The 18,522-nt window shown below is 37.7% G+C and overlaps 2 protein-coding genes and 3 gene segments (V, D, J or C); 3 read left to right on the plus strand and 2 right to left on the minus strand.

Annotated features, from left to right (window-relative positions):
- The window catches only part of LOC122329698, a 610,329-nt gene that overhangs the window by 550,223 nt on the left and 41,584 nt on the right, over positions 1–18,522 (minus strand).
- LOC122329697 overlaps positions 1–18,522 on the minus strand; it is a 601,685-nt gene that overhangs the window by 543,997 nt on the left and 39,166 nt on the right.
- LOC122329696 overlaps positions 1–18,522 on the plus strand; it is a 603,783-nt gene that overhangs the window by 541,479 nt on the left and 43,782 nt on the right.
- Positions 65–8,564, plus strand: dcun1d3 (defective in cullin neddylation 1 domain containing 3). Its single transcript, XM_043226157.1, has 4 exons — positions 65–452; positions 2,406–2,477; positions 5,169–5,738; positions 7,894–8,564. The coding sequence occupies exons 3-4, from the start codon at positions 5,296–5,298 to the stop codon at positions 8,360–8,362; spliced, it is 912 nt and encodes a 303-aa protein (XP_043082092.1). The 5' UTR covers positions 65–452; positions 2,406–2,477; positions 5,169–5,295; the 3' UTR covers positions 8,363–8,564.
- Positions 10,530–18,522, plus strand: part of LOC122329667 (katanin-interacting protein) — an 18,595-nt gene continuing 10,602 nt past the window's right edge. The window contains 13 exon segments of the mRNA XM_043226106.1: positions 10,530–10,618; positions 11,999–12,084; positions 13,402–13,595; positions 13,672–13,769; positions 13,957–14,058; positions 14,964–15,065; positions 15,205–15,424; positions 15,915–16,040; positions 16,211–16,371; positions 16,475–16,560; positions 17,537–17,624; positions 17,739–17,948; positions 18,027–18,164. Of these exon segments, the coding sequence (XP_043082041.1) occupies positions 10,607–10,618; positions 11,999–12,084; positions 13,402–13,595; positions 13,672–13,769; positions 13,957–14,058; positions 14,964–15,065; positions 15,205–15,424; positions 15,915–16,040; positions 16,211–16,371; positions 16,475–16,560; positions 17,537–17,624; positions 17,739–17,948; positions 18,027–18,164 (1,623 nt within the window). The 5' untranslated portion in view covers positions 10,530–10,606.

Below are 18,522 nucleotides of genomic sequence, written 5' to 3' on the forward strand. Positions count from 1 at the left end.
ATGTTTGGGGGAGCCGTTGCTGCGCGGCTTTTGCGCAGACCTTCTCGAACCCAAACAAAAAGAGAAACTGCGATCAATCAGCGGCCGATTCGCGTCTGTGTGGTTCCGTGCGCTCGCATCCAGTCCGTCGCGATCCTTTCAGACCCCCGGCAGCGATCAGGAGGAGTGTGATAGCTGCTAAAGTCGGAGGGTTTTTTTTTTTACCGGAGCCGGCTCGGATCAGCGCGGGCTCGGTTCGGTTCGGGTCTGTAGGAAGTGATGCGGGGGGATTGTCAACTATGATCGTATATTGACCCAAAGAGCACCAGAAGCGCACGCAGAGAAGCTCTTCTCCAGCTTACACAAACAGATTTCAGAACCGATCCGGTTCGGCTGGAGGGTGGGATTAGCTTTAGCTTTAGCACGACAGCAGAGATGCGCTGATTCCGACCCGTTTCCTCATCTTTCCACAGGTAAATCGCCACAAAACACCTTCACTCCACAGCTCTGCTGCCTTTCTGACAACAACGTGCAGACATTTTGGAGTTTAAATGAAGTTTAGTGTGTATAAATTAACCAGCCTCATCCGAAGCTAACCAGCTAAGCTGCTAACATGAGATCAGCTCTTTAAAAGACTTCAACTGTCACACTCATTGCTTCAGTACTCGCACATTAAAATAGCAGAACTACCAGTATGATTCTAGAGCTCATTTATTACTTATTTATTTGGTGTTTTTGCTATATACACGGGACAGTTAATCGTACATTTAAAGGAAAAGTTTCTCATTTATACTGATAGAGCCTCTTGGCTGTGGCTCAAATCCAGTGAGTTGCTTACATAGACAGCTTTATCCGAATCAAATATTGTTTATGAGACCTAAAACGCTGCGTGTATATGTATTTATATATAGAGAGAGAGGTTGCCTAATAATGGTGTGTGTATACTTTGTTCAAGATGGTTAAAAGGCTGCGTTTGTCTGTGTCCAAAAAATGCTGACTAGATAGACAGCATCTGTGTGAAAGCATCGGTTTTATGAATAATAGTACACAACCAAGTACACAACTGACTTCATGCTAATGTTGTTTATATGTAAATAATTTATTTGAAACTGACATGTAATATAATACATCTGTCATAAATTGATATTAATCATGAGTTATTCTGACTTAAAAAGAAGTACTGTGGTGTTACCATGTTTTACTGTGGTTTAACCATGGTATTCTTTGAAGTGCTCAAACTGGAAAGTTAAGACAACCTCTGTAAAATAAAAAAGTACATTATAAACTAATAAAAATTCTGTTGAAATAATGATGTTAGACTGAAATGAATACATGAAGATTAAAATAAAAACAATAAAAAATAAATGTATAAATAAAAGTTAGAAATTATTAAATGAAGTGTGAAATGACATGAAGATTAAAATAAAAAATAAAAAATAAGTCTGTAAATAAAAATGTCAAATTATTAAATGAGGTGTGAAATGAAGACGTGAAGAATTATATATATATATATATATATATATATATATATAAAAATTTGAAATTAGTAAATAAAGTGTGAAATGAGGATTAAAATAAAAATAAATCGAAATAAAAATTTAAATTAGCAAATGAAATCTGAAATGAAGACATGAAGATTAATAAAAAATATCTAAACAATTGTAAATAAAGTGTGAAATGAAGATTAAAACAAAGAAAAAAATCTCTAAATAAACATTTAATTTTACGGTGGTTATAATAAATAATACAAGTAGGAAAAAAAACAATCTATCTTATTAGAAACTATTTTCCGAATAATAATATAAACAGTTTTTTTTCATGGTGTAAATCACAAAATAATGCTATTCTGGGCATCAGTGCATCACCTCAGTTTTAGGGGACATGACTGTGGTGTTAGTCTAGTTTTGTATAGATGTATTTAAAGTGCTTTGGAGTGGCATGTAAGTGAATATACACATCATACAGCACTGCTACATATGACGTAGCGCATCAATAAATATCAAATGACTATATTCCTAACATTTCTTGTACGTTATAGCCGGTTTTCACAGTCCGGTCAAGTTTCCTCGTATCCTCTCACACGAGGTAAATGCGGCGGGGCGTTCGTCATCAAAGCCACAAATGTGAATTTGTTCTCGCTCTTGACCTTTGACCCCATCAAGCGCGCGTCGCTGCGGCGATGACCCCTGTCAGGTTCTGTGTCATTTAATCGTGGCATCGCTCGCACCGGCAACCCAACACCTCTGATGTAACCCGGCTCCCTTCTGCCCTGTTTTATTTAGGTTACCTCGTGGGTATTGTGTTGAGGGTTGGTTGGTTAGTTGGTTAGCAGTCTTGTGATCGGGTGTGTGTGTGTGTGTGCGCGTCGGGGGACCGAGGTGCCGCAGATCGTTTCCTAACGGCTCTTTGGTTTTGCTTGCGCTCAGGCTAGCGGATGTTCCCGCCGTCTCCATGGAGTTTCCTCAGATGACACGTCGGTTCAGCGCTCGGGGATTTGGGTGAGTCTGTGTGTCCCGTACTACCACGCCACACGTGTGTGTCCCGAGCCATGGTGATGCTCGTTATAAAGCGCCTCGCTCTGCTGCCGGCTGCTGATTGGTCCGTGCTGCAGCCATAGAGACCGGCTGTTAAGGTTAACTTACATGTCACCAGTACATCTGCTAGCATAAGGGTCACGCTTCATTCAGAGGAAATAATGTTTGAATGAACGTTTCAGCAGCATTTTAAGAGCGACGTGTCCTCTTTTTTCTCTTTTAGCAATGTCCTCTATTTGTAATATATATTGTGTAAATGCATTATTATAAAGTAAATAGTCTGCTTTATAATATTGTATGTATAGCTGTCAAACTATTAATCGCATCCAAAATAAAAGTATGTTTACATGATATGTGTATATATATATTATGTATGTATGTTGTGTGTGTGTGTGTGTATATATATAAATGCACAAGAAATATTTTCACTATATTCATAGTTTATAAGTGAATATATATATATATACACACACACACACACACACACACACACACACATATATATATATATATATATATATATATATATATATATATATATATACACACATATACACACACACACACACACATATACACATACACACAGACACATATACACACACACACATAAAATAAAGACTTTTATTTTGTAATGCGATTAATTGTTTGACTGCACTAATTGTACACGTTCTTTCATAAAATGCTGTCCTTATATCTCTGAATTCTAGATAAAATATATCAAATATTAAGTGAATGTTGCACTTTATAATTTTGTAAATAGTCTCTCTTGCCTACATTTGTTCTGTACAAGAAATAAATGTAATAATAAATAATTAATTGTTCCAAATAACATAAAACGCATAGAAAACAATAATTTCAATAACAAGTGTTTTATGAATTTAGATTTTGATATACTCTGTAATATTCTAGAATTATGTCTTATATGTGTATATTATATATAAATTCAAAACAAATAAAAACAAATAAAACTTAATGAATATAAAAATTAATTTTAATTATTAATATGATGCAAATATACTTGAAATATAATTTTTGTAAGGGCCCTCTTAAAATGCTGTCTCGTTATAATTCTTTATAAATGCTTTATAATTTGCAAAAAAAAAAAAAAAAAAAAAAAAAATATATATATATATATATATATATATATATATATATATATATATATATATATATATATATATATATATATATATATATATATATAATAAAATAATTACAGTACTTGTGAGATATTTTCACAGAGGATATTGTTAGTCAAAGGTTATAATTCAACACATCATCGAGAGCCTTTTGTAATGAATTCCTCTCATAAATGATTACGGCAATATTTCATACTTGATGCGTTTGTAGTTTGTTACAATGAAACGCTTTCTTTTTTTTTTTTTTTTTTTTTTTTTTAAAGCTCATAAGCAAGCTGCGTCCCGCGGCTCTCAAGAAAAATAAATCAGTTTTACTTAATATCAAACAAAGGCCAGAAACAAAGAAACCCACACGATGAGTTATGGAGCCGCGTTGTTCTCATTCCTCTGAAGACACAGACGGCTCATTATTATTGTGTTATTCTGAGAACTTCAGTTAGGATCCCTTGACGTTCAGCCGGGTCAGTAACACAGTTTTTAACTACGATTGTTGTGGAAGCCTGTCTAATGCAGCCAATCAGAGCAGTGGGCGAAAGGATCGTTACACGTGCCATTATACTCCGATTACTAGTTCAGCGACCACAATGAATAGATTTCACCACACTGGTTAGTTAACATCCTGCCCTGCCTCTGATTCACGGGCAGCGTGCGAGTCCCCACGCTCTGCCTTACTGGCTTCCTTTGTTCGGCCGGATGAGATTCATAGATGATTCAATGCATCTGCTTTTCCAAAAAAGACAAGCGGAATTTAAAATTTAATCACAAGTTCAGAATAGGGAGGAAGTGAAACTCGGGTTCGTGTAGGGAACCTGGAGAAGAGGAACGAAGCACGCTCCGTACTGATTCATCTGATCCTCGTCGTTCTTTGGAAGCGGCTTGAAAAGGGTTGAGAAAAGCCTTCACGGTCGTTCTTTGACTTGCCGTTTTAACTCGGGGTCAAGAACGGGGCTGACTGGTCGAGTAACGTGACGTTTGGATTTTTACATTTTCTTTTGACTGCACTAAAATCAGCGTGTTAAATCGCTTCCGTGACGCTGGGGAAAAAAAATCAGCTTTGCATAATAGGAATAAATAATATTTTAAAATGCATTAAAATAGAAACTGAATTATGTGTTGTGATAACATGTCGCACCGTTATAGAATTTTTATTCTTTTTTTATTCGCACCTTATGTCAAGCGCCCTGTCGTTTCCATAGCAACAAGATTAAAAAAAATGGAGACTCCGCCGATAGGTAAAGTGATTGTGCTAGTCTCGATGCACAAGGGACGTCGTAAAATTGACATTTTCTTCCCCGTTAATTACAAAAAAACAACTTTTTACGCCTTTTTGGGCCATTTCTGAGGCACGCCGCACTGTTGCTATAGCAACAAAAGATGCTCTCGGCTGCTTTTTTCTAACAGACGCCACCAGCGCTTTATTTTTCGCAAAAAAAAGCACGTGTGATCACAAACTTTAGTGCAATTGATCCCGTACCTCGTAAGTGAGTCTCCGCTTGGTTCTCTGACTCTTTAGGGCATGGTGACTGCTGACCGTCAGCCAGAGCAGCGGCGTCTAGCAGGGGCCGTCTGGACCTGAGGGGAAGACCTCCGAGAGAGGACGCGGACGGGACCAGCGATACGGCAACGAGAGCGAGAGAGACATGGGGCAGTGCGTGACTAAATGTAAAAACCCCACATCCTCTCTGGGCAGTAAAAGCGGCGAAAAGGATGCTGGGAAATCGCACGGGAAAAAAGGCGGCGGCGGCGGCGGAGGAACGGGCGGAGCACACAAGGAGGAAGTGGCCAAGTCCTCCGCCGACGTCATATTCAACGGCACCAAAGTGTCCGAGGTGACGGTGGAGGGCAGCACGGCCCCGGCGGTCTCGGCGGACGTGCGGCGGGAGCATAGCGCGCAGGACGGGGAGGGACTGTCGCTCGCCCGCATCGACGAGCTGTTCTCGTCTTACAAGGACGAGCACGAGGACGCCATCCTGGAGGAGGGGATGGAGCGCTTCTGCAACGACCTGTGCGTCGACCCGGCCGAGTTCAGAGTGCTGGTGCTGGCGTGGAGGTTCCAGGCTGCTACCATGTGCAAGTTTACAAGGTCAGTTCGTCACGGGCCGCAGGTAGGGTCTTCAGGCTTCGTTTAAAAAGAAGCATTTTTACCACGTGAGGGTCGTTTTGGGCGATACAGGGGGGAAAAATGCATGAGAAAGTACATCAATAATAACGATAACCATGCATTTGTTTGATCAAAAATGTGGAATTCTTCCATGTGTTTTCCATTTGAATATATTTTATATTGTAATTTATTCCTTATTCAGTCTTCAGTGTAACACAATCCTTCAGAAATTATTCCAATATATGCTGCTCAAGAAATCTTTTTTGATTTATCATCAATGTTAAAAACAGTTGAGCAGCATAGTTTTAATTAATTCTGGGCAACGATTTGTTCTGATTAATCACATCCAAAATAAACGTTTCGTGAGCATAGTATATGCGTGTGTACTGTGCATATTTATCATGTATATGCAAAGAAAATATTAAACATTTACACATTTAATATATTTTTTCGTGTATATAGTTCATTCATATAATTTATTCTAAATATAAATATTTAATATATAAACTTTCTGAAATATATACATGCACGCGTGCATTTATATACACAAATAAATACACACACACACACACACGCATAAACAAAAACTTATTTCGGATTGAGCGGTAGAAGTGGGTTTAAGAGTGGCTTAAGGTCAATACCTATTACTTTCCAAAATATAAATAAGATACAATGTAAAAACAAATACGTGCAGAGTAAGTACACTTATTAGTACACTAGTATGTCGTTGTTAAGGCCACCTTATATAACGCCAGACCATATACTATGTCTACATGATACTTTCTCATTTAACACAAAGAGCTTTAAATAATCTTTCGGGAGTTTTTTTCATAGCCAAATGTAATATGTGATTAATTCGATTAATTAAATTTTTTATTTTTTTTTTTGACAGCCCTTATATATGTGGGTTTTCTGTTTAAATTAAATGCGTTTTTGTTTTTCTGAGCCAAGCACATTTTCCGTGATTTTATTAAAATGAATCACTAAAATGTAAATCTTGTCATGCACTTTTATGACACATTAAAAGATGAATTACTTTCACTCCAGATACTAATTGGTTGTAATTTAAAAAAATGTGATTTGCTCTGGGATCTGGGATTTTTCTCAAGTTTTAGATGTTGTAGGCCCAGACGCTGTGAGTGTTATTAACAGAAACCTAACCAAAGCTACAGTTCAATCTTACCTAAAACACCCTGAAAAGCCGTTTCCAGGCTCCTTTCTCCATCCACAGTGTTAGAGACGGCTGTTTATTCTCCGCTCGTCTTGTTCTTAAGCAAAAATGCAGTTTCGGATAAACTTCAGTGTGGTTTCAGAGCAAAATATAGCGCTTGATATCGCTCTTGATCCAGGAAAGAGTTCCACTTGGATTCTTCCTGACCTCACGACAGCATTTGACGCGATTGATCGTGACATCCTTTTAAATCGATTCAGAGAAATGCTCTCAAATGGTTTTGCTCTTGCTTCAAAGATAGATGTTCTGTAGTTCAGTTGGCCCCAGGGATCCATTCTGGGACCCATTTTATTTTCTTTATATATGCTTCCTCTTGGTTTTATCTGTCATGAGTACGATATATCATACCATTTTTATGCAGATAAGTCCGTCTTCCTGTCAGTGCAGGTGATTGTTGAGAGTCAGGTGATCTAATGACGTGAGATTAAGTTTGACACAATTTTTTTTTACAATCAAAACAGAAGGCTTGATATGTGGCTCCATTTTACCTCTATTTGTAACCTATTGTCTCAAATTTCCAAAAGCGCGGAAGAAACCTGGGAGCGGTTTTTGCCTCGGAGCTAAAATGCTTGACTCTGTTGTAAAGGCAGGCTTTTTGAGACAAAATAATGTGCGATGCACGCTCTTATGATGTCAAGATCAGTGTGTTCATGTAATATCGTTTCTATGTTCATCAAGTTTGTTTTATATGTGCTTTTACTGGAAAGCACTTTGGTCAACGTGAGTTGTTTTTAAATGCGCTATACAAGTAAACACAAAATAAGCATGCTTTATGAATTCTGAATGACTAAAAACTGATTTGAAAGCTTAAAATGAGACGCTTTACTTGCACTGCATGCTTTTGTGAGTTTCTTGCGGACATCTTTGGCCCGTGTATAAATACTGTTTCCACTGTGTGTGTCTCAGGAGGGAGTTTGTGGACGGCTGTAAGGCGATCCAGGCCGACAGTATCCCGGGGATCTGCTCTCGGTTCTCCGTGCTGCTAGAGGAGTCCCGTGGAGAAGAGAGTTTCAAAGATCTGTACCGCTTCACCTTCCAGTTCGGGCTGGACGCCGAGCAGGGCCAGCGCTCGCTGCAGCGCTCCATCGCCATCGCTCTGTGGCGGCTCGTCTTCACGCTGGACACGCCGCCGCTGCTGGAGCACTGGCTGGACTTCCTGTCGGAGAATCCGTGCGGCGTGCGTGGCATCTCGCGCGACACCTGGAACATGTTTCTGAACTTCACGCAGAGCATCGGCCAGGACCTCAGCAACTACAGCGAGGACGAGGCCTGGCCCAGCCTGTTCGACTCCTTCGTGGAGTGGGAGACGGAAAGGCGGCGGAGGGAACAGTCGGACGCCTCCGCCGAGACGGACTGCGAGCGGCCGGGGTCTTGAGGGCGGAGCCTCTGGGATGGCGGTGAATCCTGGACGATGACGCGCGCCGGTGTTTCTGAGCCCGTCACTCTCCATCCCGATTTCTGACTCCCATATGATTATCGTTATGAAATGTTCCCGGTCTTACCGCGTCGGGCGCCCCGGTGCGCTCTCGGACTTTTTGTTTTAACGAAAGGGCTCTAAACTAATTTGTTTTTTTTAAAAGCACTTTTATTTAAGTTATTGCCGTTGCTCGTTTTAGTTCGTTTTAACGTTCACATTTCATCTGGATTGGTTTCCTCGTGCTAATATTTTGGGATCGACCAACACGCCAAAGAAAAGGGAATTCTGTCAGCTGCCTACCGAGGTCAAACACACACACACACACACACACACACACACACATGCCAGCATTAACGCTGCAGGGGACGTGTTTTAACGGTTGTTTTTGTCGAGGGGTATGTAGTGGTTCTTCTGGTCCTGAAGCCCCCAGAACCTCATTTCTCACGTGCTTCCCTAATCATTTCTGACTTGATTTTCTTGTTCTCGTTGGCGTCTGCTCGGACGCTCTCATTGGTTCTGCGATCCTCATATATTCTCAGTGGTCAGATGTGTTTGCGGGAGTGTGTGAGCGAGTGGGAGAGAGATTCATTTGCAGTTGGATGTCTGCTGTGAGCTTTTACTTTTATTTTACAGTTTACATTATTATTATTATTATTTTTTTTTAATTCAAAGTGATTTCATTTCAGTCTTTTGTGTCTGGTTTTATATAAATGATACAGTTTATAATGAATAAAAATGTGTTCAGCATTGAACTTTTTAGCGTCTTTTTGTACTGTTCACTTTCCATTAGATTTGTGAAAGATTTATTTATTTATTTTTTTATTTATTTGATGTTTAATGTATCATCTGACCAAAAGTGATACGGATCTGTGGAGTGATTTATTTTAAAATCAGACATTTTTATTTGCATTATTTTTAATGCTCTTATTACATATGTTGCATTAGATTAAGTAGTGTATATATATTTTTTTATTGATGGGATATATATCGTTGCAATATATCAGTTAACTTCATTCGCCTTTGTGCCATTTAATGAAAAGATGGCCATTTATTAAGAAACACTCTAATGCTTATTAGTTAGTTTACTTTATAAAGTAACGTGTGCTGTGTGCATCTAATGTTTTGTTAGTCTTCGAAAGCTATTTCCTTTTTGACATCAGCCACTAGGAAGTGACATCATTTTATTATCAATGTATTCTTAAACAGAAACAAGTACGGTAATATTAACATTTTAAAGATGGTTAAAAACACTGAACTCATGAAAGTTAAAAATACTTAATTTATAGTAATGTAGTATTAATTATAGTGAACTGATTAAGTGTAATAAATGCTGTAGTATACTTCAGTTTTTACTACAGTAAGCTTTGGTGTATTGTACCGTGAAATATTAATAATAAGTTGTGGTAAAATTCAACAATTAATTTACATACTTTACAATAGTATGTTTTTCAATAATAACGTATTTACTATAAATTAGTATTTTTTATTTTTTTGCGTGGGATAGCTCTCAATCCTTAAAAAGAGCTGAAATTATAATAATTATAATTAAATTATTATGTTTTTTTCCCTCATTTTCTCTATTTCAGTGCTCAAAAGGAATGGTTCATTAGTGTTTTATGTGCACAAATATGCATCAACAGACCCCACAATAGTAGGCTACTGGTGACAACGATTAAAAATAATAATAATAATAATTTAAATCAAAACAGGGCATTTATAAACTTACTGAAAAGTATTATAAACTCAATATATTGTATGACAGCCATATATTTTTGCATTAATATTCGCCTTTTTTGACCGGTTTGCATATTTAAAAGTGTTTAAAATATCATATTATAGAATACAGTTGTTTTATATGATGCAACTGTATTTCAGCATATTCAAATGCGTTGTTTTATGAAACTTGTAATGTAAATCCTATCGAAAACAAGAACGCCTTTATTTCCAATCGATCCCTTGATGTGCCTCAATGCCGTGCTGTGATTGGCTAGCGTGTCTGCGCTCCGTCCCCGTGGGGCAGGCCCGTTTTCCATTAGCGCGCTGTAATTGGTCAATTCCTCGTAGTTACAGTTAGATGGGCGGGGAACGTGTTTGGAGAACGCGCTGCGATTGGTCAGCATTTCCCCTGGTTACTAGCCTTCGCCGAACGCGACAACACGCAGACGCTCCTGCCGCAAACAGAAGGGCGATTTCGGCTGAGAAATGTCATGGACTGTAAGTTGACAGCTTTTATTATTCAACACACACGTTTCAGGGCGTGTAGGAATTAATGCCGGAGTTATTATGAGGATTTACGCAGTGGGGTTTAATAGCGGAAGGGGGTTTGTGTGTGTTGTTAGCAGAGAGGCTAATTATCATCACAAACATCTGTATAACATCTGATCGCTTTATCAGTTTACGTGCGTACTGTGCAGATATACACAATCAATAAAGCTGTTTTAAGTAATATAGTATTAATTAGTAATTCGTGTAGCGTTAACTAGTGTCTCGCTTTTTCTAGTATAATATGCTGTTTGATTCGTTTTAGCAGTTTTTGCCTTTTTTCCGCAGCAGCTCATTTAAATCTAATAAAGTTTTTCTTTTGTTTACCCGAGCAGTAATTGTAAAGCATCGTTGTTGTCGTTTTATATAAGACTGTATGCTGGAAATAAACTAGAAACAACATGTTCAGGCCAGGGTTTTTTTTTTATTATTGTCAACAGAAAATAAACTATGCAGAATTAGCAGAAACGTGTATGTTAAAAGTGGAGGAACAAAGCCAAAAAATGTTATGATAAACATAATAAAACTGTGTGTGTGTGTATATATATATATATATATATATATATATATATATATATATATATATATATATATATATATAATTTATTTTTTTTTTTTTTTTTATGAATATATAAACTCATACAATAATCTAAAAATGACAATAAAATAAGGGTATTTTAAAAAAAAGTCTTGAGTTGATATGGTCACATAGATCTGTTACAGCATCAATCCAGTGATTTACTCTGATTTTACCTTGCTGAATTGTGATTGGATGTGTCATGTGCAGTGGAGGCCTGACAGAAACACACAGGCTGTGTATTGAAATAATCTTCTTCCCGTTCGAGAGCAAAGCTGTAAACCTTACTTACACGTTCTCTTCTTTTTCCTCTTTCCTCTCTGCTCTCCCGTCCTCGCGCTCCTCTCTAGTATCCAGATGCTGTGATTGAAAAACAGTAAGATCCCGCCTCTCACATCTGCCTCTCTTCTTTCGTGTCTGTCTCTCGCGACATCTGCGTATAATCCAAACGAATTTGTCCAAACAGCCGATAAATGCATCACAACAATACACTCCAGTCCGTCGGTTACATGGACGAAGCGTTATTATGCATTATGGACGTTTGCGGGTGAAATATAGCTTTAAAGACTTAAAGAAAAGTCCAAATTTGAGAGTAAACCTGTCATTATTTCTACATATATTGCATATATATTTTTGCATCCACAGAATTGCTAAAAGATTATAATTGTCAACTGAACAGCCTGTCACCTCTGTGTAGCTTTGTGTAACCTCTCACACCGCTCAGATTGACCGAGAGTTTGTGTTTGTGTCTGCAGGAGCTCAGGAGGAGCAGGGGAGGGAAACGCTCCTCGGCCGAGGAGAAGCTGGATGAATATTTAATCGACCTGCAGCACAAAAACAGGTTTGATGACACGCCGAACACAAACGTACAAACACAGGTCAGATAACGCAAAAATAGGTTAACCGCGCGAGCTCGGGTTGATGGACATGGCTACTGTTACGAGCGCGGCGGGACTCGCATGCGAACGCCGCTCGCCCGTGGGACGCTCCGACGAGACTGGACCCGCTAATGAGCCGCTCTGATTGGCTGGAGTGAAACTCAAACTGCCGCTCGTGAATAAGCAGCTGCCCGCGAAACGAAATCTTGCACCCGATGACTCCCAAAGATGAATTCTCTGTTGGATTGCATGGAGAAATCTGCATGCAAAAAAAATATGTATATACTTCATAAAATCTAATAGCATTAGTAATATATTAATACCAGTGATTGTTTTCTAATATAATTCTCTAAAATAAGTAATGACATTTAGTGGCGAGGCTGTTTGCTGCTGCTCTGGTTAGACTAGATATTCTAGTCCTGCACAAAAATGTTTCGTATACAATTTTATATTTATACAGTATTTAATTATTATCATGCTAGGGTTTCTTTGTTTGCAATTATAGCTGTAAATGATTAATTTATAAAGAAATGAATACTTAAAATGATCAGTAAGAACATTTATAATGTTGCAAAAGATTTCTGTCGCAGATAAATGCTGCTCTTGAACTTTCTGTTCCCTCAAAGAATACTGAAAAACAAATGTATGAAAATATGAAGCAGCGTGACTGTTTTAAATGCGTGTCTGTGTGTCTGTCTGTCTGTCTGTCTGTCTGTCTGTGTGTGTGTCTGTCTGTCTGTGTCTGTCTGTCTGTGTGTGTGTCTGTCTGTGTGTGTGTCTGTCTGTGTGTGTGTGTCTGTCTGTGTGTGTGTCTGTCTGTGTGTGTGTGTCTGTGTGTCTGTGTGTGTGTCTGTCTGTCTGTGTGTGTGTCTGTCTGTCTGTCTGTGTGTGTGTCTGTCTGTGTGTGTGTCTGTCTGTGTGTGTGTCTGTCTGTGTGTGTGTCTGTCTGTGTGTCTGTCTGTCTGTGTGTGTCTGTGTGTGTGTCTGTCTGTCTGTGTGTGTGTCTGTCTGTCTGTGTGTGTGTGTGTCTGTCTGTGTGTGTGTCTGTCTGTGTGTGTGTCTGTCTGTCTGTGTGTGTGTCTGTCTGTCTGTGTGTGTGTCTGTCTGTCTGTGTGTGTGTGTGTGTCTGTCTGTGTGTGTGTCTGTCTGTCTGTGTGTCTGTCTGTCTGTGTGTCTGTCTGTCTGTGTGTGTCTGTCTGTGTCTGTCTGTGTCTGTCTGTGTGTGCGTGTGTGTCTGTGTGTGTGTGTGTGTCTGTGTGTGTGTTTTACCTTTTCTCCAGGGCATTGAGAAGACTGCAGAAGAAGGACCCTCATCAGGCGGAGTTGGAGCTTTTGGAGCAGGGCTTCAATCTGTACCTCAACGGCGCTCATGTCAGCACCGCTAACGCTCCTCAGAACAGCCGATCCGGCAGGAGAACCATCCAGCCTTCGGTAGCGGCCCATCCACCGGCGCAGAGAAACACACACACCGCAGGTAAACACCCCACACGACGCACGAGCGCTGGCTTCCTGTCACGTCTGAACGAAATAAAGCGGCCCTGTTCGTGTAGATTCGTCCAGAGAGAGCGGAGAGAAGTGTGGGGCCGATCGACAGAACCAGAGGAGCCACACGGCGCCTGAGAAAGCACAGAGACGCCGATGGGTGCAGGTACACACACACACACACACACACACACACACACACACACACACACACACACACACACACACACACACACTGTCCAGCCACTGCTGATGACTTCATCACTCACTCTCTACTCTAAATGAACTTAATTTGTTCCCTTTCTGTTTCTTCAGTATGGCACTGCATTTTAACTTTATGCACATTGCTGTAGGAATCTCTGCACATCTGCACTGAGAAAGGGAAAAAAGTGAAGATTTCACCAGAGCACGGATACTCTGATGACTTTGAGCCGTACAAGAGCACAGATATGGAGGTGGGAATATGTCTTTTCTCAGGAATAATGTGGCATTTTTTTCAGACTTACCGTAATTACCAGTGCTCCATTCTGGCCAATCTAGATGTTAATTATAAGCTCCAACTTCCAGCTCCACCTAACAACTGTGATTCTTATTTTTTAGTATTTTAATTATTTAGTATTTTTAGTCATTTTAAGTTTATTTGAATGTAGCTGGGTATTTTTTGAAAAGACATGAATTCATTTTTGCATTATGAGCATTGCCATATAATAAATTAGTTCTGAATTTAAAAACATTAACATTTATATTTAAATATATATATAAAAAAAGTAAAAAAATAACATATATATATATATATATATATATATATATATATATATATATATTAATTAATTAATTAATTTAATTTTTACCTCTTGATATCTTTACTGGCCAGAGAATATGCAACATTTTATTAATTTTATTTTTCAATTTATCGTTTACATTTTCTCATTGTAAATGTTTTTTTTTTTTTTGTTTTGTTTTTTTATCCATTTTTTGGTTTTCGTTTTATATTTAAAAATTATTTATTGTTTTTTCATGCATGCAATAATTCTTCAGATGTTAAGAATTATAGCAATAATGGCTTGATTTATTTTTAAGCTATTTTAATAGCACCAAATTCCATTTTATGAGCATTGCCATAAAAAAACCCCAAAAAAACAATTTCCGAATTTGCAATATTTCACAAGGAGGTGTGAAAATGTCTTTTTGACAGTCTGAACATATAATGAGTCTCTAGCACACTGCATTGTGGGATGCTGTGAGAAAACTGTGTCCATTGCATATGCTACATACTACTTTCTTTGAGAAATAGTACTTAGTGTGCCATTTGGTTCTCCAGATCAGTTATAACCACTGTAAAACCTTGTTTGTCTGTCAGTCTGCTCACGACAGCAGTAAAGCGTCACGCTCTGCCGCCCTGAGGTCACGCAGTGAGCCGGAGCCTGTCAACAGGGTTCTTCTGAACGCTCACCAGGTCAAGGTACGGAGGAAGTGTCACTGATACAAGCACGCCGGAGGATATACACAAAACGCTGCGTTGCTCTTCTTTTGTTCACCCAAAAAATTATGTGCAAAAAATAGCGCTTCCTTCATCAGCTTGACCTGCGTTTGTGTTTAAGGCTCTGCGACGCAGCCTGGAGGTGAGCGTCAGACGCAGCACTCGAGACTCGGCTGGAGAGGAGTCGGAGGAGGAATGGATCGAGGAGCAGATCGAGAGAGAGGAAAGCAGCGACAGCCTCCCTGACCTCACACTTCCTGCCCAACCCACAAGCCAGCCAATCAGCAAGCAGCTCAGCCGTGGTGACCTCATCATGCTGGAATTCAGCCCCTCCTCGCAAGGTAATGCTTTCTGACCGCACTCTCAAAGTATGCTTTCATAAATACTTGTTTTGTTTTTTTAATAGTATTATTTTTTTATTTTTAAGAACTTTTTTATTTGTTTTTTTTATTATATATATATATATATATATATATATATATATATATATATATATATATATATATATATATATATATATATATATTATATTATATTATATATCAATATTGTTATAAATATATAATATTATAAATATTGCATTATATATATATATATATATATATATATATATATATATATATATATATATATATATATATATATATATATACAAACAAATAAAAAAACTTAAAAAAAGAAATAATACTTAAAAAAATAATAATAATATAAAATAATATATATATAAATTGGATTTTTAAAAAATAATTATATTATACACAATTTTCTCCCAAATTGTAACGTTCTGTTCTTCATTTCTCAACATAATGAACAATTTAGTTTTTTGTGCAGGTGGACGAAAGATTGAACACTCTCTCTCAGCTAAACGAAAGGACGATGTGGAGTCGTACATCCCTACCAAACCAGTTACAGTCAGGAGACAGACGGAGAGAACATCTGGTAGCAGACAGGAGTCACGTATGTGCCAGTCACACTTCTTCTACAGCTTACGCTTCATTAACAGTTTAGAGAGAAATATGTACATGAAGTGCATATAGATAAGCTATATACCGTGTGTGTTTCATTGGGGATAGCCGTACCGTAGCGCTCATGTGGAGACGAGCCACAACGTATGATTTGTCGTCTAGGGCCAAACAGTCGTCTAGAGCGCCCCCTGTCTGCGGCTCGTAAGACGCAGGAGGAGCGAGATCCAGAGGAAAGGGCTGCCGGCGTGTTTCGGGCCCTGCAGAGAGAAAACTCTCCACTGCGTGCTCTCCGGCAGGAGAAGAGCACGACTCGGCACGCGCCGGTACAGCTTCATTTACACCGACAGCTCAGTTACAGCAAATGCATGGTCATACTCGCACATAAATAGATAATGTAGCCTAATTAAGATGTGTTTTTTTTAGAAGGACGAGGAGGAAGATGATGATGATGATGATGACGATCAGTATCGGGTTGTCAGAGCGATGCGGAGAATCGCTCTCATGGAACCAAGGTATACTCTCCTAAAGCGTGTGTGTGTGTGTATGTATATATATATATATATATATATATATATATATATATATATATATATATATATATATATATATATATTTATATATATATATATTTATATATATATATATATTTATATATATATATATATTTATATATATATATATATTATATATATATATATATATTTATATATATATATATTTATATTTATATATTTATTTATATATTTATTTATATTTATTTATATATTTATATATATATATTTTATATATTTATATATATATTTATATATATATTTATATATTTATATATATATTTATATATTTATATATATATTTATATATTTTATATATATATATATATATATATATATATATATTATATATATATATGTTTATATATTTATATATATATATTTATATATTTATTTCATAAAAATAGGTTATGTTTATATATTAATAGATTTTTATATTAAATCAATATAAATATAGACATAAATGTGTTCAAAATATATACTGCATATGCGTGTACTTGTATATGCACAGAACACACACACATTATACAAAAAAAAATTAATTATTAATTTTATTATTAATGTGCTGCTGAGTATTTATTTGTAAAAAGGAAAGAAACTACATTTTATTTTTCAGGATTATTTGATTAATAGAGTTTCTGAAAAACAACAATTTATTTTAATAGAAAAATATATTAAAAAAAAAAATCTCTCTAGAAGTGTCTCTACTCTGCTTTTGCATCGCCATAATTAGAAATATTAATTCCATAAAAAATAAACATACCTCCCCCGAATTTGTAAATGCGGTGTAGTGTAAATGTACAATAAATAAAACCCAAAAACGATCAAACACAATTCTAATATTTATTGAAATGATAAACTGTGGCATGCAATTAAATGGCTCTATTTTTAAACAGTTTTAACGCTATGTTTAACGCTTTTTCTCCATCTCTCTCAGGCAGCAGAAGTGTTTGTTAAAGGCTCTCGAGCGGATTGATGCCGACGATCGGTCTGATGTTCCTGACAGCAGCAGCTTCACTCTAACTGTGAGTATATCTGAGTTCACGTGCACTCTACGCTAGACGGGCGAGCTACGAATAACAGCGGAAAAACCTCTAGTACGTCTTTACGTGACTAAGTCTTCTCTGATTGGCCGACAGCGGAGGGAAGCGTCCCTGCAGGTGACGCCCACTCTTTACGTTACCATGGAGATCCTCTCAAACTGGGGTCACCCAGGTCAGGTGGGGCTCACTGAGGTTCAGTTCTTCTGTCCGCAAAATCGCAAGCTCTACGTGTCTCCGCATGACCTGGACATTCGCAACACGGAGCATCCCGGGAATCTAGCTGCCCTCGTCAATGGAAAAACCAAAGTAAGTGAGGCAAAACACACTATAGTGGAGCAAAGATACTATTTAACGCAAATAATTACCATAAGCGTGTGCTTTTAGACCACCAAAGAGCGTCACATGTGGGCGTGTCCCTTCCACGCCCCGGTCCAGCTGTATTTCGTCATCAGGAACGTGGAGCGAACGCTGAACTTCAACATCTCTCGGATGAAAATCTGGAATTATAACCACAGCCTTAATGTAAGTACAGCCGGTCGATGAAAGCCAGAGTCCTCAGCAAGACAGAAACACGTTAGTGAACTTTCTGCGGCTTCCGTCTTATATTTAACTCGTGATGTGAATCTTTTATGAATCTACTGTCAGTAAAAGAGAAGCTCGAAAGTCTCCCTGCAGTTTTCCGCCAAAATAAAAGCTTGATGGCTTAGTGTTTGAAAACAAGAAAGTGAAGGCATGCTCTTAATTTAATTACTATTATTAATAGTAGTAGTAATACAACAATACAATAGTAGCAATTCTTAGTCATTTAAATTTAGCCATTTTTAGTAACTTATATTTTTATTATTTTAATGATAATATTATTATTATTATTATTATGCAC

Source organism: Puntigrus tetrazona, chromosome 24 (assembly GCF_018831695.1).
Source record: "Puntigrus tetrazona isolate hp1 chromosome 24, ASM1883169v1, whole genome shotgun sequence".
Taxonomy (NCBI): Eukaryota; Metazoa; Chordata; class Actinopteri; order Cypriniformes; family Cyprinidae; genus Puntigrus; species Puntigrus tetrazona.